This window comes from Sabethes cyaneus, chromosome 3, assembly GCF_943734655.1.
Source record: "Sabethes cyaneus chromosome 3, idSabCyanKW18_F2, whole genome shotgun sequence".
Taxonomy (NCBI): domain Eukaryota; kingdom Metazoa; phylum Arthropoda; class Insecta; order Diptera; family Culicidae; genus Sabethes; species Sabethes cyaneus.
In genome coordinates this window covers 219,347,668-219,373,380 of record NC_071355.1, presented here as the reverse complement: position 1 = coordinate 219,373,380, position 25,713 = coordinate 219,347,668, and the positions used below count along the sequence as shown (strand labels likewise).

General features: G+C 40.6%; 4 protein-coding genes across 5 annotated transcripts; 2 read left to right on the top strand and 2 right to left on the bottom strand.

The window, feature by feature from the left end:
* The first annotated feature begins 3,117 nt into the window (after positions 1-3,117).
* LOC128744602 (mitochondrial basic amino acids transporter) lies at positions 3,118-11,323 on the top strand. 2 transcript variants are annotated; one of them, XM_053841734.1, is made up of 4 exons: positions 3,118-3,428; positions 9,195-9,292; positions 9,373-9,434; positions 10,141-11,323. In XM_053841734.1, exons 3-4 carry the CDS (start codon positions 9,401-9,403, stop codon positions 11,247-11,249), a joined length of 1,143 nt encoding a protein of 380 aa, XP_053697709.1. In that variant the 5' UTR covers positions 3,118-3,428; positions 9,195-9,292; positions 9,373-9,400; the 3' UTR covers positions 11,250-11,323. The 2 variants fall into 2 exon arrangements, with proteins under 2 accessions (XP_053697709.1, XP_053697708.1); XM_053841733.1 differs by having other exon boundaries at positions 3,118-3,575.
* Positions 11,324-11,382: 59 nt separating this feature from the next.
* Positions 11,383-14,316, bottom strand: LOC128744600 (coiled-coil domain-containing protein 40). Its single transcript, XM_053841731.1, has 6 exons — positions 13,511-14,316; positions 13,313-13,455; positions 12,866-13,257; positions 12,499-12,811; positions 11,664-12,439; positions 11,383-11,604 (listed from the first exon to the last, which is right to left on the bottom strand). Exons 1-6 carry the CDS (start codon positions 14,314-14,316, stop codon positions 11,383-11,385), a joined length of 2,652 nt encoding a protein of 883 aa, XP_053697706.1.
* A 370-nt stretch (positions 14,317-14,686) lies between these two features.
* Positions 14,687-20,428, top strand: LOC128744601 (zinc finger protein 90). Its single transcript, XM_053841732.1, has 4 exons — positions 14,687-14,838; positions 14,893-15,125; positions 19,579-19,725; positions 19,786-20,428. The coding sequence occupies exons 1-4, from the start codon at positions 14,713-14,715 to the stop codon at positions 20,426-20,428; spliced, it is 1,149 nt and encodes a 382-aa protein (XP_053697707.1). The 5' UTR covers positions 14,687-14,712.
* Positions 20,429-21,986: 1,558 nt separating this feature from the next.
* On the bottom strand, positions 21,987-23,012 carry LOC128740735 (calmodulin-lysine N-methyltransferase). Its single transcript, XM_053836300.1, has one exon. The coding sequence runs from the start codon at positions 23,010-23,012 to the stop codon at positions 21,987-21,989; it is 1,026 nt and encodes a 341-aa protein (XP_053692275.1).
* Positions 23,013-25,713: the final 2,701 nt, after the last annotated feature.

Here is a 25,713-nt window from a genome sequence, read left to right as displayed (position 1 = left end):
CAGCGCTTAAATGTATTTTAGCCAATTTTTGTTCCACACTTGACAAACTTAAGCTGGTAAATCTACATCGGCTGAAAACTCGGCGCCTGTCATATGTCAGATTATCTCAGATGTGTTCGTTGACGGCTTCCGACCGATAGGATGTAAGTTCGAACCCGGGTGAATAAAAAAAGTATATGGCAGGCTTGATCAATTTAGAGTCAACCAATGATTTTCTACTAAAGTCTCTTATTAAATTATAATATATGCATACAAAAATGGCCATGAAAATAGCGAAACCCACAAAATAAAAAAAAATACTTCCTGCATATTTTTTTCTTTTTGCTTGTCTAAAAGTTGAACTGCTGTGGAATAAACGTAGCTTCAGTGTCATCAGCAGAAGTTTAATAAACATATCTATACGTACTGAATAAACATTTTACTATACGTTGCTTAACAGTCATACAAACGCATCTTCCACGCCCATATTCAGCACTGTGCTGCTTAAATTCTCCAAAACCAACTGTATAACCATTGAACAGAGGTGTTTAGACATACTTGAAAAGCAGCTATACAGCATGTGCTGAATAAAAGCTGTCGGTTAAACGTTTAATAAGCAAAAATTGTTCCTTGGGAAGTTTGGAGTCGAGTACGATGCCGATGTCGCTAACGTGATCCACCCTCCGGAGAGTACTCCCGTCTATGTTATAATCGAAGATAATTGGGCTCTGGATGCGGTGAAATGTGATTACCTCACATTTTCCTGTGCTTACAATCAGGTAGTTCAACTTGCACCAGTTCACGAAGACGTCTAGTAATTCTTGCAGCCGGAGACAATCGTCGATGGAACGCACGGGAAGAAACAATTTAAGGTCGTCAGCGTAAATAGTGCGCATCCGGCTTCAAGCAGTGTAGTCACGTCGTTGAAAAATAGAATGAAGAGCAAAGGTCCCATGTTGCTTCCTTGGGGGACACCAGAATTATTGGTGAACACACACGAAACGGCTGATTCTAGTTTAACTTGCAAGACTCTGTCGCTCAAATATGAACATCCATATGAATAAATATGAATCCACGACAAGATGCTTACGAAACACATCACTCGATCCAATGTAGCTTTGATCAGTCGCGTCAGTTTGTCCGGAAAACCGTATTCGTGCATTATCTGCCATAGTTTGTCTCAATCGACTGTATCGTATGCTGCTTTGAAATCAATAAAGATGTGATGCGTGGGCACGTTGTACTCCCGACATTTCTGCAAGATCTAGTTGCGTAGTTGCGCGAGCCCCCATGAAACCCGCCTGATAATTCCCTACGAAACCTTGTGCTATCGGTGACAGCCGGCGTAACAGGATCTGGGAGAGTACCTTGTAGGCGGCGTGTACCAGCGTAATACCACGACAACTACTTCCATCCATTCCTCCGGTGGCATTTCCTCCTCCCAAATCCTCGAAATAACCCAGTGTAGAGCCTTTGATAGCGTTTCTCCGCCATGTGTTATAATGCTCTGCCGGTAGGCGGTCCTTCCCAACGGCTTTATTGGTCTTCAGCAGCCCGATTTCTCCTTTGACTTCTTGGAGATCAGGTGCTAGGACATTAGTATCTTCCATGGGCTCTCCTAGGTTAATTTCCGTTCCGCCTCCTTCTGCGACTTCGCCAATGAGGTGTTCATCGAAGAACTGCTTCCACCTGTCGACCACCTCGCGCTCGTTTGTAATTAGATTCCCTCCCTCGTCCCTTATAACGTTATGGTTATAACGTATGATCTATGACTTTTAAACAACTGATATGATTTCTATAATGATATTTGAATAAGCATTCGAATAATACTTGAAATTTTCTACATTTGCGAAAACATTGCGAATATTATATTTTTGTGTTCAAATGGGTAGAAGACCGAAAAATGTCATTTTTTTACGTTTTTCATGAAAAGCTTAGATTTTTTACGTAATAAGTATATGAAACATTTAGGATATTTTATTGGATACAATTTGTTATCATACAAACTGTGCATTGTGAATCGCACACGCAGTTTCTCTTTAATTACTTTTTAGTTTCTCTTTATGACTCCTAAAAAATTAAAATAAAATCATGACAAAGAATTTTTTTGATTTTCAATTCTGGATCATCTCGATATGATTTTTTAAAACCTAATTCTAAATCCTTCAAACTTTGAGGTTCGCAAAGAGAAACTTTGTGTTATAAAATGGTTCGTTCAACTCCTTCTATATGTTTTTTTTTTCATGGCTTGTGTTTGAATAACAATAACAAAAAACAGATTGAATATTAAAAACCAACAGCGAATAATATAAACCGGATTTCAACGGAACATTTTCTGATAATCTCTGAATGTTTCGCTAGCGATGATGTTGTGAAATACCGTTCCTTAGATTTCAGTACACTCCGATTAGTTTTAAATAGTAATAACATAAAGCATGTAACTAACTATTGTCGAAAAGGGCTGGCTTATCGGTAAACTTTCACCCCAATTTGGAAGCGAAAGACACGAATGCTCATCACGTGCTCTCGTCATGCGACTCGTGCGATTACCGGTTGACGTCAAAGCACGTGAATATGAAACCCAAACGAATTCGACCAGTAAGTATTGTTTGTGACTTTCACGCTTCAAATCGAGAAGAAATGATTTTCCATTGAAAGGGAAGATTACATTGTAGGGGCTTGTCGCAGTGATGGTTGAAATTGATTCATTACAGAAGGATACCCTGTGGAATAATTTCTTCGAACTTCTAGGATCAAAGTTCAATAGTGACAGTGCGAAAATAGTTTAACTGCGGTAAGCGATTCTGAAGCCCGACAGCAACTGACAATAAGTGGGCTGCGCAGTGATGATGATGCCGTTCGGCGATAACCTTACAAACATACTCGTCCTGCTCGTTCTATCGAATCCTATGATGATTATGACCGGAACGGGCTGGACTCTGGCTGTCCGATCGCGTTCGGTCTTATCAATTCCGACTATATGTTCGTTTTATTTTCCACTTTTCTGAACGTGCAGTGATTGATTGTACCTACACTGTTTATAGTGAGCTCAACCAATCCCGAGGCTTGCAGAAATCAAAGGCGCTTTCCTTTCCCGTTGATCTCGAACTAGTACGGAGACGCTGCCGGAATTCGATCACAGTCTGAAAGATTCCTTCGTATCGCGCGGTCAATTAATATAACGAACTTTGAGAATTACATCGGGCAGCCCCCGGGGATTAGCGCGACACTCGACATCAACGTTTGTGATTTAATCCGCTGCCGTTTTCCGCCGTACTAGGCATCCATGAACCAGAGGTTATCGGTGCGTACCAGTGCCGCAGCAGTAGTACGATCTTGACGGAAACTACGACGTAGTAGTTGCCTGCGAAGCCAAGGAACTAACCAGTGCAATCCGTGTCAGTCGTGTTCTTCTTAAAGTGTTCAATCTGTTAACGTAGACCTGCAAGGTGAGCAGAGCCAGACGGGCAGAGGATTTTGCAATCACCGAAATGACATTAAAGAATATTGCGTACAAACCCAAGCCGCCTATAGACAGCTCATGACCATTGTAGAAACATAACTTGCAAGTGCGGCGGATAAAACGCCCGTAAGAGGTAAATTAAAAACATCCTTCGAAGTATTTTGGCAGGTCGGATAATATTACGTATGAATGTAACCTAGCGTGTGTGTTATATTAGTTACGGTTAAGTTGTAAGTACAATTAGTGATTATTATCAAGGGCAGTTACATCAGAATTGCTGTCATTCAGCTTAGTCGACGGTTGAATGAAAATCAAATAAATTCAACTGACGCCTCAACATGTTTACTTCCACGATCATGTTGTTGATTAGGGGTTAGCTTTCTTTACAATTCAGTTCACCTGTCCATGGAATATCAGTTCAAATACTGGATTAATTTATGTAAGACACCTACCGTAATGTGTTCGAGAACAATTCTACTTTGCCCCTTATTAGGTGGCTATACTGACTTTTTGGGTCATTAATTTATTTATTTATTTTATTACTAGCTCAAACTGCGCGTTGACCATGTTTTCTAGACGGTTTGAGACTTTCAACTACATTACTTTACATCACCAAATGAAGCTGTAATAACTGACATTCACTGCTCATTGGCGAATTCATGCTCAGGAAGGACAAAGGGGAAATTTACATCGCATATTATACCGCTTATCGCACCAAAGGTGAAAAGTTCATCGCCGTTCAGCTGAATCCGCTGAAAGCATTTGTTGCCAATCTGTGTTGAATTCCGAATGGGATGTTTCCAGCCCTAAATAAACCAATATTGACATGTACTGTACACAATTTTCGAACATGCACAGAACATCATGCTACCATATGCCTCAACTGACCATCATTAGGAGAATCTTGTAATATTCTTATTCCATAGACGGTTTGACGTCAACGTTGAGGATTTTTCCCATTGATAACAATTTACTTCGCACTTGCTAAACCAAATTACGCCGGTTCTTCGCTGCAATCGATGAGGTCATTCAGAACGATGTACTTCAAAACGTACGCAAGAACTGTCTGGAAATTTTGTAAATCACCGTGAATGGTTGTTTTTACGCATTCTATTTGTTTCCCACGTTTCCTGATTATTTAGCAACACTACAATGTATGAAAAAAAATCAATAATCCGACTCCACGTGGCCTAACCATTTTACTCATTGCGTTCCTGGTTGTCGGATTCCTACCGCAAATGAAGCAAACAGCACTTTCGCAGCATAATTGTCCGGCATTCTTGCAATATGCCATGCCCATCGTATCCGTCTAGTAAGACTTCCGCTGATAATATGTCTTCAAATCTCGCATGCATGAAAGATCATCTCCTTGACGAATCTATCTGTGAGATGTAAAATAACTGCGCTGTGTACAATCCAGCGTCTGTTTAATTAGTTTGTTACGCTTTTTGGGGAAGACGTTCTAGTTCATGATTTTCAATAGCTCTTTTCGGTCGATGGAATCATATGCAGCTTTGAAGTTAACTAACAAACGTTACGTAGGAACTCTGTATTCATGGTTTCTTTGAAGGATCTGCCGCCGCGTAAATATTTAATCCGTCGTTGACCGTCCTTTAACGATGCCGACTTGGTAAATTTCCACAAATCTGTTCACAATTAGTGGTAGTCAGTGGAAAATAATTTGGAAGAGCAGAGTTAGTTCAGAGCAGCGTTAGTTCAGAGCACAAATAGTTCTCACAGTTAGTTTCCGTTTTGAAGATCGAGATTTTGTAGATCGGGGTTTTGTAGATAACCCTATCGTTCTACTCCTCCGGTAGCTGTTCAGTATTCCAAGTTATATCAAACAGTTATAACCGATACAGACAAGAAAGTGCCCAATTTTTCCAGACCTATTTTGCCCAGATAACACAAAATCGTAATAGAAAGTTCACATTAAATCGTTTTCATGTCAATTTCACATTGGAATTGTATAATGATTAGAGTATGTCAAATCGAAGTGAACAATAAGTTGTTTTGCAGTCGTGCGTGCCTTCGTATACAATTGATGACTGTGAATTATAAAGCAGTATAGACGATTGCAATATTTGATCATATCTTAATCATATATTCAGGAGTATTTAGTTGCGTGTTATAAAAACTACGCAAAATAGAATTACAACTAATTGTCAAAGTTTTCGCACGTATATCGCCTCCACTTTGGTACATATATGTTCTTATATGGCGTGAAATATAACTTTTTCGTTCAGATATGATTTCGTATATCTCAGTTGCAATCGAGATATACAAACCAAATGGTTTACTGGGTGGGCTCCGCTCTGATTCAGATGTTTGAGACTCCATGCAGATGTTTATCGACCCTTCGGTCACTAAACGATCGTCCGTCAAGATACTGCCATTTTTATGTCGACAAATTCCGAGTCCAGGCACAAATCCTTTGCCGGATGCATTCAGTTTCTGGTAGAACTCTCACCGCGATTCCTGAGAACGATACAGCTGATCTAACTCTGCATACTCCTGTTCTTTCAGGTAGCGCTTTTTCCACGAAAGATTCGCTACATCTTCTGTCTGTGTCTTTCCTCGTTCTGACTAGTACTCCTCATCCATCCCCAAGCAGTAATTTAAGTTTTATTACGTTCCTCTAGAGATTTTAGTGATTAATTTCATAAAACCGCTAATACAACTATGCACTCCACTAAAATTTTCTGAAGACCGCTACAAAACTGCTTTTCAGCAGTTTCCATAGTTGTGCAGCATATGCACATTAAATTTTATCATGCATATGGTAAGATAGGTTGGTAAAATCAACGCGCCATGTAACGCGCAAATGGTAATATAACCTCCCGTAAAAAAACTGTTTTCGATGTTGAACTCCAATATTCATCCAAATAGCAGCAATAAATCTATTCGGTCAGGGTGGTATAATATTATTAGCACTATAAATTAACAGATTTATTGCGGTTTGACAAGTAACCACAATAAGATCAATTTTGCCTTGGTACGCCATATTGTATTGTTACGCCCGTCTTACAGGAATGTGCTGCAAGTTGCTGCGCGAGATTTAACCGAAGCTTGCATCGGTACCTTAAGTTTTACCCCACGTAGAGTTTGGGGCGCCTCTAAACCATCACTAGGTAGTGGTCCGAGTCAACACTAGCGCTTCAATAGGATCTGACGTCAATGATGCCTGAGAAGCACCGAAGTCGGTTAAAATTTGGGCAATTTGTAACTCAGTCTAATTGAGTGATTTCCAGGAAGTCTTAGGCCCATTTGTTGATCATCGGGTGTGCGTTAAACCCTCCGATCACCGGTTTGTATTTCTTCAGAAATTGAAGCATATGCACATTAAATTTTTCATGCATGTGGTATGATAGGTTGGTAAAATCAACGCGCCATGTAACGCGCCAATGGCAACATAACCGGAGATTTCAACAATCTCCGATGATTTTCTTGATACCATGTTTTGAGCAGCGGTCATAGTCACTCTCCAACTATACCTAGAATTCCTCTTTGTCCTTAACCGCTTAGTTCGTTTCGAGGCACGATGCTGGTCTAGCAAGCCAGTCGTCGTATGTTTGAATCTCGCCTAGACGGTGCTGCTACTGTGTTACCTGACTCAAAACGAATATACGTTATATACGGGGGAGGGACTCACAATTTGTGGTTTTTCGTTTAATTGACCATAAATATCAATTATATAACACAAGAAATTACATGTTTACTCCAAAAATAAAAGCATGAGAGATTTTAGAATTTCGGAAATAGGGGTGCGTTATGAGTCAGGTAACACAGTAGATAGAGTCAGCAGCATTGTTGCACTAGTCCTGTAACTGTTCTGCACTCTAATAGCCGGCTGTGAAGCCTGTCGATAAAGAAGGGTCAAGTCTTAGAAAGGACGTTTAAACCCAAGGCTTTTTCTTTCTTGTCGTCATCGGTACTTCTACTACCATCAGTCACTATAAATGCTGTACCTACCGCGTGTGCGTTGCCGCAGCTCCGGTAGATGGTATTTCCATCTATAAACGTACGTACCGTTGTGCCCTTCCAGCACACCTCTTGAAGTTGCGGCTGTTCAATATGTCGAACAGCACTCGAGATCGGCAGTTTCACGTACTGGGTTTCCAATGTATTTTCGTCGCATGGGTCTCTTCCGCTTGTTACAGTCAATATTTTCTTGTTGTCCGTTCATTGCGGATCGATTTTTCATGGTGGCGGATTGCTAGGCCTGCGATAGCAACCCCCTGTCTTGCAAGAGTTCCCCTTCCTTGCCAGCACACGACCTTGGACTCCACCGCGGTTACCCAAACTCCAATAAGTTTGCTCGTATCCCGGCTGACACCACGTGGAGGTAGGGATAGAAGTTACTGGATAAGAGCAAAGACTCCAGAACTCATGGCTAGGCATAGTTGAAGGCTCGCATATACACAGCAAAGGTTGATACTACTAACGCCATCTCTTATCTCAAGGGAGTTACTACTGCTTATAAGTGTTAGTGATCGCAACCTGAAAGAATGTATGCGTGTGATGTTGATGTACGATCCCCGATAACACAAGATCGTAATAGAAAGTTCACATTAAATTGTATGCGTGTCAATTTTACATTGGAATTGCATAATGATTAGAGTACGCTAAAACAAAGTGACCAATAAATGGCTTTGCAGTCGTGCGTGTCCTCATATACAACTCATGACTGTAAATTATAAAGGAGTACAGATGATTGCAATATTAAGTTATATCTGAATTATATATTCAGCAGTATTAGGTTGCGTGTTATAAAAGCCGCTGTATAAAATGCAAGATAATTGTAAAAATTTTCGCACGTATATTGCCTCCACTTTGGTACATATATGTTCTTATACGATGTGAAATACAACCTCCGGAACTCCGGAACTCCTCCGGAACTTGGTGTGGAAGCTACCGTCCAGCGAAAAGTAGTTCTAATGATCCATTGTGAACACGACGTCATGCTTCGCGGGAAAGATGTTTTCACGAGCAGCTTCAGCCGCTCCTTGTAGGTGATTGCCTGCTGCTCAGTCACGATCGGCCTAGTCTAGTGCTTCCGCATAAAAATGTCCGGTTTTGGCCCCGGTACTTGTTCACTGTTTGGCCGGTTGATCCGATCTCCCGGTCTAAGGCGCGGAACAAACCACCTTGTTCCCGGTCTTGCTGTTCAGCTTCTGTTGTTCTGCAAAAAAATAATTGGTAGGATATGAGTCAAATTTATTTTATAGAATCAATTGTTTGTGGGCTCTACAGTCTGAAAAACTCGAAAAATGAGTGTGCAAGTTGAGTTAATGCTTTTAGCACGAAAAAGAAATGAAAATTCGAACAATGGAATTTCCGAAAATCGTCCAAATTTTTTTCCTTATTTTTGTCTTTTTTCGTAGACTTTTGCATAAAAAACAAAAGCGTATGTATTATAAGCAAGAATAGATTCGGTTTACACGTTTAAACTTTAAATAAAAATGCTTACAACCCATGTTTTTTTGCTCGATTAAAAAATTCACTTTGTTTTTTTTTCGCCCCCCCCCCCCTTCAGTGGCCGAACACCGGAAGGACAAAAACTTTATAAAATATTTGTAATGGCCTAATTACTATTTAGTCAATTAAAAAAACTTTTTAACATATAGACTAACTGGTTCGTTTCAGAAATAGTAGTGATAAGGCACAATATAAAATATGCAGTTGAAAATCACAAAATACATACTTTTTGGATATTATTTTTTTAATAATAACATTATTTTTTTCTTTGCAGATCGCCAACCGCCAACTTCGGCTGATCCATCAAAAAGAATATCAACAATCAGAGTCTATCTAAAAATCCATCAATTTATTCAGAGCCGTCTACTAAAGGCAAATACTTTTAACCGCCTATTTTTAACAGAACACAACACTTAACCCCATTTCTATTGCTTTCCTCTTGGCTTCCTTAGAAATAATAAACGATCAACAGCATCCGTGATGGCACTCGATTTCGCTGCGGGATGTCTTGGAGGTAAACGGGGGAGACATTTGGCTTTCTTTTCAATTGGTTGTGCTGTCTTATCACGCTGCAAACAGACCACATAATCCCTCATTCGAGTGTATTTGCAGTATCACATCAGCATGAAAGCATGTCATCATTAAAAATTTTCCAATGTCCAGTTAAGCATCATTTTTCTTTATAATCGTAAATTGCGTACCGACGCCTTGGTGCCGGAAGTAGATCACCACTTTGCTATCGGAAAAAACGGCGTTAGCAACGATAGTGACCCAAGCCAGCGCAAGGCATACCTATCAACAATCGTAGAATTGTTCTCCTTGAGCTGTGGATTGATTTGATAATCGTCTCTCGCCGGGGGGTATTTTTTTTTGTTCTGTTTATTCAATACATCATCCCATTAAAATGATAATCAGTGTAGCGGAATTGTTGTGGATTTTTCTATAAAAGTTCAATGTGTCTCATTTGTGTTTGTATTATTATTGTGAAACAACTGTGTCATGGGTGACCATAGGAGGTTCAAAACTATTTTTGTATTGATTTAAAGCTGCAAAAACAAATATTTCTTCTGGTCAACCTGCCATGTCGTCACACCGCCTTTTATCATTATATTTTGTTTACGAAATAACAAAACATCTCACTAAGGCAAACATATTTGTCATACCCGAACACGTGCATGCTGATAACGCGTGACTGATGGTGTTGTTAAATTTTTCCATAGGATGCGCCGGTGTACTGGTCGGTTATCCGTTCGACACGGTGAAAGTTCATCTTCAGACACAGGACTTCCGAAATCCACTGTACAAGGGAACGTTAGATTGTTTTCGCAAAATCATAGCCAGAGAAACAGTGCGCGGACTTTACCGAGGAATGTCCAGCCCAATGGCTGGCGTAGCAGTTGTCAACGCAATAGTTTTCGGCGTCTATGGGAACGTACAAAGAAGAACGTCCGACCCGGACTCACTGTACTCTCATTTTCTGGCTGGCAATGCAGCTGGTCTAACGCAAAGCTTCGTCTGCTCACCGATGGAACTGGTTAAAACAAGACTGCAATTGCAGGATAATCTTCCGAAAGGCGCATTTAAATTCAAAGGTCCAATGGACTGCTTGAGAAGCATTGCCAAAACCGAAGGATTACGAGGAGTGTTTCGCGGTTTGGGAATAACTGCAGCCAGAGATATGCCTGGGTTTTCATCCTACTTTGTATCGTACGAGCTGATGGTTCGTTCGGTTGATGATCCTTCACCGTTTAGCATACTGATGGCGGGTGGATTAGCCGGCACTATTTCTTGGCTGTTTACATTCCCCATTGATGTAGTTAAATCTAGACTACAAGCTGATGGCATGAGTGGGAAACCTCAATATCTCGGAATTATGGACTGCTTACGGAAGAGCTATGCCACCGAAGGCTTGTCTTTTCTGTCTCGAGGCTTAACATCTACTTTGCTTCGAGCCTTCCCGATGAATGCCGTTTGTTTCCTGGTGGTTTCAATGGTGATGAAAAGCTTTAGCGAGACCAATTTAAACTTAGAACTGAGCCCAGCAGAACCCCTGCTGATGGTACAACAACCCGCCGGTGCCGTGAAGGTGACAGTGAACAAGCGCCAACACGAACTCCATGATGTGCATCTTTTAAATATTAAGCAGAACACGTACCGTTTCCTAAGCTTTTTGGGTGCATTCAGCGAAGCAGTTTGTTGTGCCGAAATGAACGAACTCGCCCATGACCTTCACTCCAACGAGGATGGTGGATATTACTACTCTAAGCTGAATGAATACCTACAAAGTTCCGACCCAGAGTACTGCAGGAGATTTCCATTTGTAGATTAGCTTTGTTAAAACGTTACGTAACAACTCAAACCACGTGAACTGTATTGTTGATATATAAAGTAAGTTTTATTTAATTGTTTTGTATCCATAGTATTTGAAAAATCGCATATAAAATCCGAACTCCACACTGGTTTTACTTCAAGGTTTGCAAAATTTTGGTGAGATTAAATTTTTGTCCCGGAAAATCAATGATAAGATTCTCAACAATTCCCGCAATACTTTCGTTTATCTCGCGTTGACGTTGTAGATCTGCCTGAATAAGAATTTCATTGCGAAATTTAGGAAGTTGTTTGGCATTTGCAAATGCCCGATATCGACGGGCTCTATATTGATGGCGGACAATGTAGTCTAAATTCTGTAATAAACAAATGACATACAGTTTACTTAAAACGATAAAAACTTATGCACACATACGTCCTGTTTTAGCAATGAAGCTTGCTCCACCTCCGATTTAATTAGACAAGTTTGAATTTTCTCTTCATCTATCTGGACCTTCTTATTTTCAATTTCGGCCTGTAGCAACTTTTGTGCGGTATCAATTTCGATTAGATTCTTCTCTGCTGCAGATATCTCACCAAAGACAACTTTCAGTTTATTTTTCAACTCGTTAATTTTGTGCTGCATCGTAGACTTTGTCTTAAACTTGCTTCCATACACTTTTTCTCGAGCATTAACCGTATCGAAAATGTGCTCTCGATGATGGACCGTGTTTTCCAAATCGGAAACGAGTTTTTCCTGCATACGCTTCAGCTGGCCGTAGCGAACCTGCATTCGATGAATTTCGGCTTTCATTATACCGATTTCACTGTTCTGTGCCGATTCCTCGTCCTTAAACTTTTTTGCTTCAGCCGACATTTTGTATTTAGTCTCCCAAGATAATGCCTCGCGATGTTTAGCCAAAACTTCTTGCTTGCAGTCGTCGATTTCTTTTCCCAAATCAATTAAATCTTGCTCCAGGTTCAAAACGGACAGCTCCGCTTCCTTCAAACGCTCGGTTGTATATTGATGGGAAATGTCACATTCCATTTCTTCTTTCTCATGAATCTTCTTGGTGTTAAAAAGTTCCATACTAACGGAATCCAATCGAGAATTCAACGATGACAACGAACGAACTATTTCTCGATTTTCATTCACAACTTTTTCTAGTTGAGCTTCAATTTTAATGGCTTTTTGCTCCACCAACAGCAGCTCTGTTTTGAACATAAAATAAATTAATAGTTTTTAATAAGCGAAACAGCTAAAAACTTACTTTTACGGGAGTAATTTATCTCATTCAGCTGCTGGACCCGCTTTTCCGACAAACTAACAATGCTGTTTTGCAATTTTAGCCAAGCTTCCTGAGATTCTTTAATCTTTACGTCAAGCTCCGCTATATCATGTCTCACATCCAGCAGTCTTAGCTCATCGGGATTCAATTCTTGGCCACCAGCTTGCTTGATCAACTGCTCCAGTTCTCTATTAAGAGCATCCAGCTTGCGTAACTTAGCCGAAATAATTTCCTTAATCATCTTCATCTGTTCGTCGTACTTTTTAGCCTCAGCATCCATCGAGTCATGCTCTTTCTGTAACGAATCACTACCATTATTGAACTCATTCAGAGATCACACCATTCCTACCTTCATGCCTTGAACGTCTTCCTTCGATTTTTCCACTAAACCACGCCATTTTTCCAAGCTCAACAGAACTACCGACAGCTGATTCTCCGTATCCGACATAGAAATTTCCAGCTCTCGACGCTTCTGCTGGACTTCTCTCAGTATTTTACCTTGATTTTCGCCAGCTTTATCTGTTGTAATTTGATCCTGCAACAGTTCCAATATTTGCTCCTCCAGATCGAACTTCTTTTGATTTTGTTTATTCAAAGTTTGTCGGAGCGATTTCAAGTGATTTTCAATCAGTAGACCCTCCTGTTGAGCCTTCAACATATCCGCTTCCGTTTGCTCCAAAATCATGGCATAATGGTCCAAATCACGGGTTAGTTTATCATTTTCTTCCTGCTCCTTGTTGACTGTAATAGTTTGCTTTCAGAAATTAGACGTTAAATTACTGTAAGTACAACATACCTTGTTTTTCCAAAATACTGATGTCGCCTTGAATTCTGGATTTAAATCCCGAAAGCTGTTCGTTTTGCTCCATTTCTTTTGCTGCAGCCTTTTTAGTAATGTCAGTTTTACTTTTGATTACCTTATGTTCCTCATAAACGTTTCTAAAAACAAATAGTTACAGCAAAGAATTTCTAGACATCAATTAGATCACCATACTCCAAATCATCTTTAGTCTTGGACAAAACATTATCTCTCTGTTGTATGGCAACAATAACTTCACCCCAGGATTGAAACAAACGCTTATGCTCATGCTGTAGGGCCTCCAAGTCCGAGTTAGCATCCGCCAAGCTCCGGTTGATCACTTCCGTTGCGCTCTCCTGTTCCTTCATTTGTTCTTCGATTCCTTCCAACTCCCGTTCCTTCTTGCGTACCTCCGCATCAAGGTTGAAAACAAGCAGATCCATTTTGCGCTTTTCTTCGGCAGCAACCAGCTTATCTTTTGCGTCCTTACTGGCAACCCGTTTAGCGACAGCAATCTCCTCCTTGATCTCCTTGTCCCACTTGGAAAACTCACTCTCCAATACCGTTAGATTATCCAATTCTTGCAAATGTTCATTATAGATTTTTTTAAACTCTTTCAACTTCTGATTCTCCTCATCATACTCCTTCTTGTACTCAACCACTTTCTGCTCCTCCGCTACCCTCCTGCCGGAGACCTCTACAATCTCTTTCCCATAGATAACCAGCAACTCTTTCTGGCCGTCGATTTCCTCCTGAAGATCGTACAGCCGTGCTCCGACCTCTTCGGATTCCGCCTCATTTTGCTCCAAGCGATGATTCAGATCGGCTATTTCTCCCTCGAGCTGATCCTTCACCCGAAGCAAATGGGCTTTCAGAGCCTGCTGGAACCGTTCCAGCAGCGGGTGGTCCTTTTCCAACACGCCCGCTTGATCCACGATTGATTCGTTGAATTGGTCCGCTTGGACGCTAATCGACGTAGGATGATGCTCTTCTGGATTCATGATTCGCGCAAAATAAATCAAACGATTCGTGACTTTTCACTTTCACGGCGCGTTTATGTTTTTTCCGGCACGGAAAATGCGTTTCCGGTTGCTACGGTAATCGTTGCCAGCCTAGCATGTAAATCGAATTTCGCGTGAGTTTGTATGCAAGTTGCATGCTTTAGCATGTGTTGCATACGTTGCATACAATGAGTGGGAATAAAGCTGTTTCAAGAGAAATCGATGAACAAGCTGACATTCTTGCTCTTCTCTCGTGTAAAATCACGTCTCTCCTAATCGATTATTAAACTGCCTGCGAATCGAGTTACAGATGTAAACAAACTTTGCAGACCCATCAATAATTGAGTTTTTCGTGCAATCAGTGTGTAGGTAGTGATTAAGTTTTTAAAATTAATCATGGACTATAATATCAGTCGATTGTGCAGAGTTTGTTTGGAAGAGGGTGTTTTTACTTCTATATTTAACACGGAACTAGTCGCAATGGCTCCAGCTGATATGCTGATTATGTGTGCCAATATTAAGGTTTGTTCAAGATTCATTTTTAGGAATATTGAAGTGCAATTCGTCTGTTTTCAGGTATCGAAAAACGATGGACTACCAACTACGATCTGTAACAACTGTATGTATAGGCTCGGGGTAGCGTTTCACCTAAAACAGCAGTGTGAAAATTCAGACATGAGACTGCGGCAGTATATCGGGTTGATGACCGGTATTTACACCAACTCAATGGACAAAGAAACTATGACCGATGACTCCTGGCTGTTGATTGCGAAAAAGTCCGACGAAGAAGATCGGAAAGTGACCAAAAAGTGAGTACTTTTAGCATATAAAGTAACTGCATAACTTACTATTTTTTTGAATTTCTTATTTCTGATGGAGGGAACTTTAACGCGAATCAACCTAATAATCCGCTATTACAGCTACTGTCTTACCTGACATACTGCGAATATACGTATTATTGCAACAAAAAGGTATTCTACCGTTTTAGTCGTTTATAACGCATATGCAGCTAATCTCCATAACAAACGATTATTTGTAAGTAGTGCTTTTGTTATTGCATTTAACTTGTAAAAAGTTGCATAAATGACAATTCAGTTTTACAATAAAATTATTGCCTACTACTGTCACTTGAAATATAACGTTTAAGTACGTTATTTTTAAATTAACGAAATTTTCGATACAAGGGCGATATTTTTTGAAACCTTTCGAACCTAAACGATCCCACGAACACAACGTATTTTCGCAGTGAGTCAGGTAACACAGTAGAGTTGCTAAGTGGTCGGTGGTTACTTTATATATATTTTCAATTATTTATGTAATTCATTTAAATTATTTCCAGTTTTTGATGAGTTTAATTTATCTGAACTAGTGATACCAGCCATCACCAAGCAGCTTAGAGAAATTGCACAAATTCTTCCAAATCCAAAAAGCCAGGCCTTGGGTACGGATACGTTTTCCAAGATAACCGGTAACAACAATGCCAAAAGAGCAATAACGACGACAGCAATACACTGCATGACAACAATACAGACAGCACGATACATGACTACGACGCCAGCAACACAACACATGACTACGGCGACAACAACACGGTATTTTTCGTGCGGAAAATTAGTGGTATTCCGTCTCAAGCAGTAAGGCAGATAACAACCAGTTTACTGGTGCTGCCAGTGCTGAGTGAATTCCCTACGATAGGTACTACTAACTTGTCGTATTAAATGTCATTACCACTTGACCCTTCTCTTTTTGGACAGACTTCGCAGCGATTATTATAGCACAGAACAATAACGGGGCTAGTGGAACGATCCTACTGACTCAAGCAGTCCCACTCAACCGAGGTTCGAATATACGACGACTGGCTTGTGAGATCAATATCGTAGCTCGAAGCTAACTTGGCTCAGCAGGCCTATGACAGGAAGCCATGTTTTAGTGACTAGAATCACAGCTCGCTCCCCACATGCTTCACACGAAGCTGAAACTAATACATATTCACTTAATCTAAGCTGGTGCGTACGCTTCACGAACACTTCCTTATCCGAGGCAAGGTTTGTTGTGGGCTCGAAACGAAGTGGGCTCAAAGTTTATGTCACAAACAAACCCTGTGCATTCATATAGGGATGTCACCGGCCTGGGGCGCAGCCTTGCAAATCCATGGCTTTACCGAGACAGATTGCAGTCGACTGTATGGGTGATAGCACTCCAAGTCTTCGGACTGTACTCTAAAAGTCGGCTGCGAAGTCTCTTGATGGTAATGTCTTATAGGTGGTTTCCCAAGTAACCAGTAAGCACTAAATACTAGTCCTTTGTCAATATTGTATAAGCAAACAGAACTATGATTAAAAGCTTACTTTTCTTTATATACTTCTGTAGAACTCACATAATGCTAAAAAGGAGAAATAGCAGGTTATTAAAATGCTACGCCACAAGCATTCAATAAGCATTATTAGTGTTTGTTTGAGGCTTAATCGAAACGTCATTTTGTCTACATTATCGACGTATCGAAAAAGTATCGACGGCACATCGTTTGCTAGTTATGGAAAATAAAAACAGGTTCGGCCGGGGTTTAAAAAACTAAAACTAAAAAAAACTAAAACTAAAACTAAACGGGTTAAAAAAACTAAAACTAATTCAACGAACCGTTAACCTCCTGCATGCGTACCTTTCGTACAGTAGAAGACCTGTTTGACTTTGGTGTGCCGTCTAACAAATTTCGACAAAAGCTTTTATTGTGTAGACTATAATATTTTTATGTCACTTTTCGAAATTTTTCATTAAGACAATTAGTCAGATGAATGTTATATTAATAAATAAACAAATAAATAAAAAAGTATTTTCTCACGTTAATTTTTTAAGCAGGCGATTTTTTTTGCAGCAACTCAATGGGAGCAGGATAAACAGAACCGTTTTTTGAAATGCTGAATAATGTTACCTCCTAGACAGGGCTCGAACCGGGAGTTAGTCATGCAACCTCATTCATTTCCTTGCACCTTTGTTATCTAAACCATAGCGGACGTCATTGAGTGAGTTGAAATTAGTCGTATTTAAATCTTAAGTGATATTCCCTCTCATATTATAGCTACTTGTCCTGCATTACCAATAGGGTAGAAAAAGACAGCATCCGTTAGGTGGAAGAGGGCACGAATAGTGGCCATAGAATAGCAAAATAAGTCAAGTGTAAGCTGTTTATCAACACTTACGGCTCGTTTTAATGCAATTGACTAAATGCATTTATCTTGTTACGTTATATGCGCATATATTGCTTTCTTTAACGCTGATTTACGTTAATGCTTCTATACATCAGCAATGTTAATATACGTTTTATAAGCATTAAGATTGCTGATATACAAAAGTTTGGCACTAGGGATGCAGAATTATTTTCAATATACGGTTTTGGGTTAATGCTTATGGTTACTTGGGTTATACGCAAGGTTTTATTTAATTTGAAATGGATGATGGCAGAAAGCAGAAGAAGAATGACGTGTTTGGTATAAAATTGGTACCTATTTTTACTGCCTATTTACCACATAGTTTAAATCTTCTTCTTTTTAACACTGTTTGTACATTAAATATGTTCCTCTAATTGGTGTATTGAGCACATTAATGTACATTTTCAATTTTATGAAACTACGCTCAATAACTGCATTTATGTTGTCGATTCTTCGTTGTGCAACTACATATGAACAAAGACTGTGCTATCGAAAAGAACCCTCTACGACCTCCAAATATTGCTTAAATTGTGGAAAATTGTAAATGATCCACAGAATCATCACAACACAATATTAGCAGCAAAACAGCAGCAAAACCGCTCGACAAACTGGGAATTGCATGTTTCTTCGCCTTACTGCAGAGTTTGGCCGTAAAAAGTTCTCCACTATCGGAAGTAAAGTTTTCAACTAGCTGCTGTCAACTTGTAAAAGTTGTTCAAATCTGAACGAATTCAAAACTTCGGTGAAGAACTCTGTAATTCTGTTATCCACTAGCCATTGTCACCCAACAAACCCAAATCCGCCATTCTGCAATAAATTTGAAAGTTATCGGGAAAAAAAAAAAGTTGCAATACGATGTAAAAGGATGTGACAGTTTTAACAAGATTATGATCAGTACGATAGCCGCATTCACTGGCATGCCCAGCCATAAATAGGACATGGGCCAGCAATCTTTTAGAAGTATTGTTTGGCCTTAAAAATAAGCATAAAAAGCACCCTATTGGCAGGCAACCATGTTTTGGGTGCTAACATGATAGCGTGAGCAGAAAATGAGATAGCACTTCGTCGCTACGTTTCACTCGACTGCATCGACCGTGTTTTGGGCCCACTGTCAAATTTTGAGCCCGGGACATTCAATCGCTGTCACTTACTGCAGCTCGATATACAGATGTCAATAGGGTGATAAAAAGCATAAAAACTGCTCTTGAAATTCCTTGCCGAACTGTGCGTGAAAACAAATCACGTACAAACCAAAAAAATATAAACAGCTCCGTCAAGGCGATAAACATTTCAAAGTTGAATATTGAACTAAATTCACAGGATAATTCTTTGCTGATTCTGGTTAAGATATATATTACAAAATTTAGTAAATCCTCATCGTTTAAGGAAGCTTCTATTTTCTGCTATCTTTTGAGAAAACTGCAGCTAAGTTTCGTCAAATGTTTTTAAACACTTGTAGTGAATTTTCGAAGCCTAACTGGAAAAATTATTCAATGCTAGTTCAATGCATAGTCTGCCGGATCTCATTGCAAATTCATGCCAAACGCAACAAGAATCAGCAGAATCATTGGGATTACCACAACAAACTATTTCGAAGTAGTTAAAGGCTATAAGAATGATTTAGAAGCCAGAAAAGAAAAAAAAACCCGTGAGATGGCCATTTGCTTGCGAAATGCTTCTTCAGGGACAGACTCTAAAGGGGTTTCCGCATCGTATTATAACCGGGGACGAAAGATTCATCCTCTGCAATAAGGCCAAACGCAGTAAATCATGTGCAATGCCATGGCATGCTTCCACGCCGACGGCCGAATAATAGCGCTATTATTATGTTTTGCCCTGGAGTGGGGTGGTCAGCCTAATGGAAATTTTTTCACTCAATCAATGTTAGCTGCATCGGATTCATTATTTTTTGCGGAAATTGAGAAATACCATTTCGTGAATGCTATACTTGGCATAAAATCGAATGCAGAGGCCTGCATGCAATACTCACCAAATTTATTAAAGCAATTGTGCGTTTATTTGATTTTTGACATGCCATTTTTTGATTTAATTTCAGGCGATCCAGCGGTAGAAGCCGTTATAAACCAAAACCACCCGAAGACTGCAAAAAACGCGGCCCAAAACCAACACCAAAATTACCGCAAACCTGCTACCAATGCCATAAAACATTCAAATGTGCTGCTCAACTGCAAATGCATTTAAGGTAAGTTCAAAATTTCAAAATCACATCATTTAGTTTAATGATTCAACTTTCGGTGTCTAGGACGCACAGCGGCGAAAAACCGTTCGCCTGTAACTACTGCTCAAGACGGTTTGCTCAGAAACACAATCTTTCCATCCATATTCGCACTCACACGGGCGAACGGCCTTATCAGTGCGAAATTTGCAGCAAACAATTTTCGGCCCTGGGAAACTTTCAGGCGCACAAAAAAATCCACTCGAACCAACGGGACCACATCTGCCCGTCCTGCAACAAAGCATTTATCACTTCCGGTGACCTCTCGCGTCACATGGTGTCCCACTCGGGCATCAAAAGCTACCACTGTGATGTTTGTTCGAAAAGTTTTAGCCGAAACCGTGACATGGTTGCACACAAAAAGAAAATTCACCTAAATGATCGCTCCAGCGAGAATTATAAATGCATGGAGTGCCAAAAGGTGTTCGCAACTGCCGATAGCCTGAACCTTCACGTGCGCGTCCACAATCCAATACCACCGACCCCAACGTTGATGCCACCGCCGCCACCACAGCCACAGCCCCACATCCAGCAGCCAATTGCAATCGCGCCGCATCACAGTCTCGGTGCTGCTTCGCTAGGCGTCGGGCTCGGCATGTTGCCCCACACCCACACCCAGGGTGGCTATCACACACAAATGCACCCGGCCCAACGGCTGCATCCCTACTGAACAGCGCAATCAAAACGCAAAGGCGGTGCGGGTCCCATTTCGGATTCAAATAAAATGCTCTATTTTCGTAACAAACGTGTTTTAATCTATTTGACGAAAAGTGGTAACTTTTCATTGTTCAACAATCCCAAGAATTATTTGATTTCGCTATTTTCCTAGCTTTGGCATTTAACTGAAATGTATTTTTTAGACTGTTTGGAATTTTAATAACTACTAAATTTAATTTGTGTTAAGTTGTTCTAAGCTGAAAGTTTGCGGTTTTCGAATGTCTTGCATCGTTTTTTGTTTTCATTGGGTGATCTGACAAACACGAGGCTTTGAAACTACCATTATTTGATAGTTGCTCGTAAGTGTATAGGATTTGATTTCACTGCTCTACTGTTTATCAAAAAACTAACTGTAAGAGTAACGCTGAATTCATTCTGGATTTTTTTTTTCGTAAAAATAAATATTGATGCCAACCTATTGGACTATTGATTTACTTTAGTGTAACATCTCATAAGAAGTACGCAAACTTTTCATAGTTTTTTAATATTGCACTGACTTAGATCATTCTAGCTAAACGAAGTTAGTTTATTTTGGAATAGAAAATTGGTAGGAAATAATAGAAACCTTTTCAAAGATGAAACTTTTACTTTTAAATCTACTAGGTATTTATTATTCTGATAGATAACGTATATAAGCTTTCAAACAGTATCTGTTTCATTGTTGAAATATCCACCGAAGCCAAATATTTATTTACGAGACAGTAGAAATAAAAGGAAAAGTTGGATCTGTGTCAATTTACAGTTTCTACTAAGACGCTCAACAAAGGAACATTGGTCTATATAAAGATAGTTGGGAACGATAGTGATAATTAAAAAATGGGCATTAACTCAAAATCAGAAATTGTAGGAACACATTCTGAATAGAGTCTACCTTTCGTTCTTATTCTGCATTCCGATGGATCGGTATTTCTAACGTCTAAGAGGCGGAAAGAATCAAATGGGCAAACAACTCGATCGGAATTAAGATCCTTCGGAATACGGAATAAGGGTGTATGCTAGATATGTTAAGCGTTTCAATAAGTTTCTACGAAATAAGCGTGCGTGTTAGAGAGCGTTCATTTCTTTGTCTGGAATCATTAATCTAAACTAATCATAATGTTTAGTCAATTTGTGTTTTCAAAATTAGAATAAACTATTTCAAAAATGCACGCCCTAAAAATCTATACGGTTTTACATGGGTTGATTTATTAAAATCTCTTAAATATTGAATATTTGTCAAAACTTAACCTCACTTTTGGCGTACAAGCCTCGACAGATAAGATCTAGATAAAATTTTGCTACCGGCACAGTTTTGTCAAAAAAAATTAATGCTAATTCCGCTCACAGTCGAGCATGATCTGGTGTTTCCTAAATTCTTATCTACCTACAATATGTTATTACACCAGCAAAACAATTGGCCTAGCTAGTCTAAGAATCTACAAAACCATTAGAAACGGTTTTCGATCGCTAAAGTATCAAACTACAAACGGAAACTTTCGTTTGTCCAGCAAAAGTTTGTAACAATATTTCAACTAACAATGCCGCAAATCAAAATCCTTCTTGTACATTCGGATCAACAGCGGATAGTGGATGTTTTCGTCGTATCCTTCGATTTTGATCAGTTCCAGATGTTTGTTCCAGATCGCTTCGTTGTAACAGTGCAGCATGTCGTAGTAGAAGCCCTTCGCGACGCATTCGTTGAGAAAGTGAACCAGCGTGCTGCCCCGGCGGGGTGCAGTGATCAGCGCCACTCCACTGTCGGCCAGAAACATCCAGATGGTATCGATTAGATGCGACCGCGATTCGTTGAAGAACAGACAGTCGGCCGATAGAATAAACTGGTAGCGGGCACGATCCGCATGGAATGAAGCTTGGTTATTGCTCACAGATTCCCATTTCAGCACGGATGTTTTGATGGTGCAGTTAAATTTGTTCAAATGGAGCGACTTCTCTACGTTCTTCATCGACAAATCATTGCCGTCGGTGACGTGCACGAACGAGGGATTGCCATACTTGGCCAGCACCAATCCGGCCAAGCAGGTCATCCCGCCACCCAGCTCAAGAATGTCGCTGTTTTCAAAAATATTCAACCGTGACAGAACGTAATACGCTAAGGCTTCCTCCGATGGCCACACGCAAATGTTTCCGGTATTGTTAAAGCCCATGAGTTCACTTGCCGTCCAAGGTCGCTCTCCAATTAGCCTAATTTTTAACCTATACCGATCCGCTAGTCTATAAACGTAAATATTTTCATCTTTCTCATCACAAACCCGATCAAATTCAATTAAATTAAATTTTAATATAGGATCATCCTCGCTAGAGTCATGCCGCAAAGCCTTGGCCAGCAGCTTCCACCGACGGCGTGCTTTCCCCGTTCGACTGTGGCCGTTGCTCCGGGACGTTTCTTCGCCATTTTTATTGAAGCCTCCATCCTGTTCCGTTTCGCACAGTTCACATTCCGGCGAAACTGTAATCGTTAAGAAATTAAACGCAGAATCGGACACGATACCATCGTAACGGGACTTCACTAAATGACCACGATCTTCTGACGTTGACATCACCTGTCGCCGATCTTTCGTTTTCTCGCCAGCAAGCGACAATAAAATCTATGTCATACTGAGCACCAAATCGGTGAAATAGCAGTAACGGAGGGTTCAGTTACTCATTACAAATTTTTCACTCTGTACAAGCATTACGATCTGAACCTTGATAATTAGACAATCCAATTAAAATTTAACTGGTTCCACTGATGACGTCTTTCCCCGAACAGTTCAACGGATGCCACGGTGATCGGCTAATTTGTGGCATCCAGGTACAAGTTCCTGCAACGAGAAGAGAAAAAAAAACTGAAAACGAATTGAAAGACGTCCGTCAGATTATTTATATCTGGAACCTTTTAGCGATTTGACGATAGAATAAGTGCACTACGAATGGCTCAACTCGTGTCTAGGGAAAGATCGCAATTGAAGACACTTGAGCGTAAACAAGCGCGGTTCGGTTCGTGTAGAAGCAATCTAAATTCAAACTCAATTCGCCGGTGTTTTGCGCCCAGTCACAGAACCCTCACTATACTGACCACCACAACTGGCTGGCTGGCCGGCTAGACCAGCTTTCCGTGCATGCATCAAATAGGTGCGTATTGTGTGGCAATCATCGAAATTCGATAAAATGACTCTAAATTAAATCATGCAAGCTTGTGGGAATCGGTGCCGTACGGCGCCACCTCCACCTTGCGCCACTGTCATATGCAGTAAATGGGGCAATCAATCTACTGTCTATTGTTTTTTTTTTTGCTTTCTGTCATAGGTATCTTTGTTGATTTGCTTATCAATCCCCCATTGAAGGGGAAATCGTATTCTACTGGAGTTTCGATTTCACTATCGCATCAAAAGATAAGGTCACGAAGGTATTTTTAGTACATCGACTGTATTATTTATTCGGCAATAATTATACTACTGGAGCGTAGGATTGTAGCACGTAAGCGTGTAGTTTTACTGTATCCACAATAAAAATTGATTTGAACGTCTGTCTAAAAAATCAGATTTCAAAATCGAAATACAGCAGCAAACTTAAATGCAAAACCAATAGAGACCCATTAGTATTAGTGCATCATGCTTTTTCGTCGGATTAAATACTGCCATCGTATGTTCGTTGGATCTGTCAAGAACACGTGTTTTCAACAAATCAGTCGTCAATTTGCTACGGCCGCACAGAGATTTTTGCCACATTTATCTTCGGTTAAATTAATTTTTTAAAATATACTCGGTCAGAAGCAAAAAGGAAGTGCATTCGGTTCACTATCTCCGATCTAAGGGTACCGCCAAAGTAAACACGACTACGACGCGGCGCGACATCGCTCTCATACGTTTAAACATGCAGTCCTTTTTCGCTGGAAGCAGGGCTGCGTATTTAAACTAGTGTGAGCGAAGTCGCGTCGCAGTCGCTTTTCCTCTGTACGGAGCCTAAGACATACGATGAACAAAATTTCACTAAATAACTCGGCTCTCCAATTCCTTGGACACCGTGTACGGTGAGCCAGATCTCGCTCTACCTGGTCTAACCATCTTGCTCGCTGCGCCCCATAGTAAGCTCGACTTCTGCTGATACCACGTCTTCGGATCCCAACTATCAATTTGGGTTTTATTACACACTTATGATGGCATTTAAGACCAAAAATAGTCTTAATTAGTCGTCCACGGACGTCGAGCGGCCTCAGGACCGCCGGCCAGGATGTACTTTGTTTTGGACGTATTTGTACCGCCCAGTTAGCTTCGAGGTACGATGCTGGTCTAACAAGCAAGTCGTTATATGTACGAATCTCGGCTGGATGGTACTGCTAGAAGTCAGTAAGATCATTGCACTAGCGAATGAACTCGACAAACCATCCGGAATTCGAACACAGCTGTGTGTAACATCTCACTTATTTTACCAGCCGAGAGATGGGCTGGCTCTTGCTGTATCAAGAATTCCTCTCCATTGTGCACGGTCCTGCGCTACTCGTCGCTTAGTTCCGCGTCTCGACACACGCAAGTCGGCTTCAACCTGGTCGAGCCATGTAGCACTTTGGACCCCTCTATACCTGGTGCTAGTGAGGTTCTTGAAGAGAACGGATTTCACAGCACAGTCGTCAGGCATTCTTGCGACGTGATCAACCGATTGAAGTCTGCCAACTTTCGCCAGGTGCACGATCGGAGTCTCTCCGAGTAGTGCCTGCGACTCATGGTTATACGCATACGCCACTCTCCGCTATCCGTTTGTACTCCGCCAATAATAGCCCGCAACTCCTGTCATTCAAATACGGCAAGTGCGCGTATGTTTTCCGTAAGCAAAGTTACTCACCCTTATCCTGCGAGTCACGTGACTCAATACGACAATTGTCACTCGCCGTGACTCGTCATGACGAGGTAACAAATCCCTGTCACCTAACTGACAAACCGTGTCACCTAGGTGACACAGTGAATCACCTAGGTGACAATTGTCACCTGATTCGCGGCGACTGCAAAATAGTCACGTCACTCGCCTCGCAGAATAAGAGTGACTGTCTCAAGTCCGTAGAGGCCTAGCTTTTTGTACATCATCAGCTTCATGCGGCGGTGAATGCTCCTTGATTAAAGCGTCTCGTGGCGGGAAAAGTAGGCTCGATTTCGAGCTTGAACGCGTCTTTGAATCTTCTTACTCATATTATTATCGGCAGCGACCAGAGATCCCAAATATACGAGCTCATCATCCACTTCCAGTTCATCGCCATCAGTAGTCCGT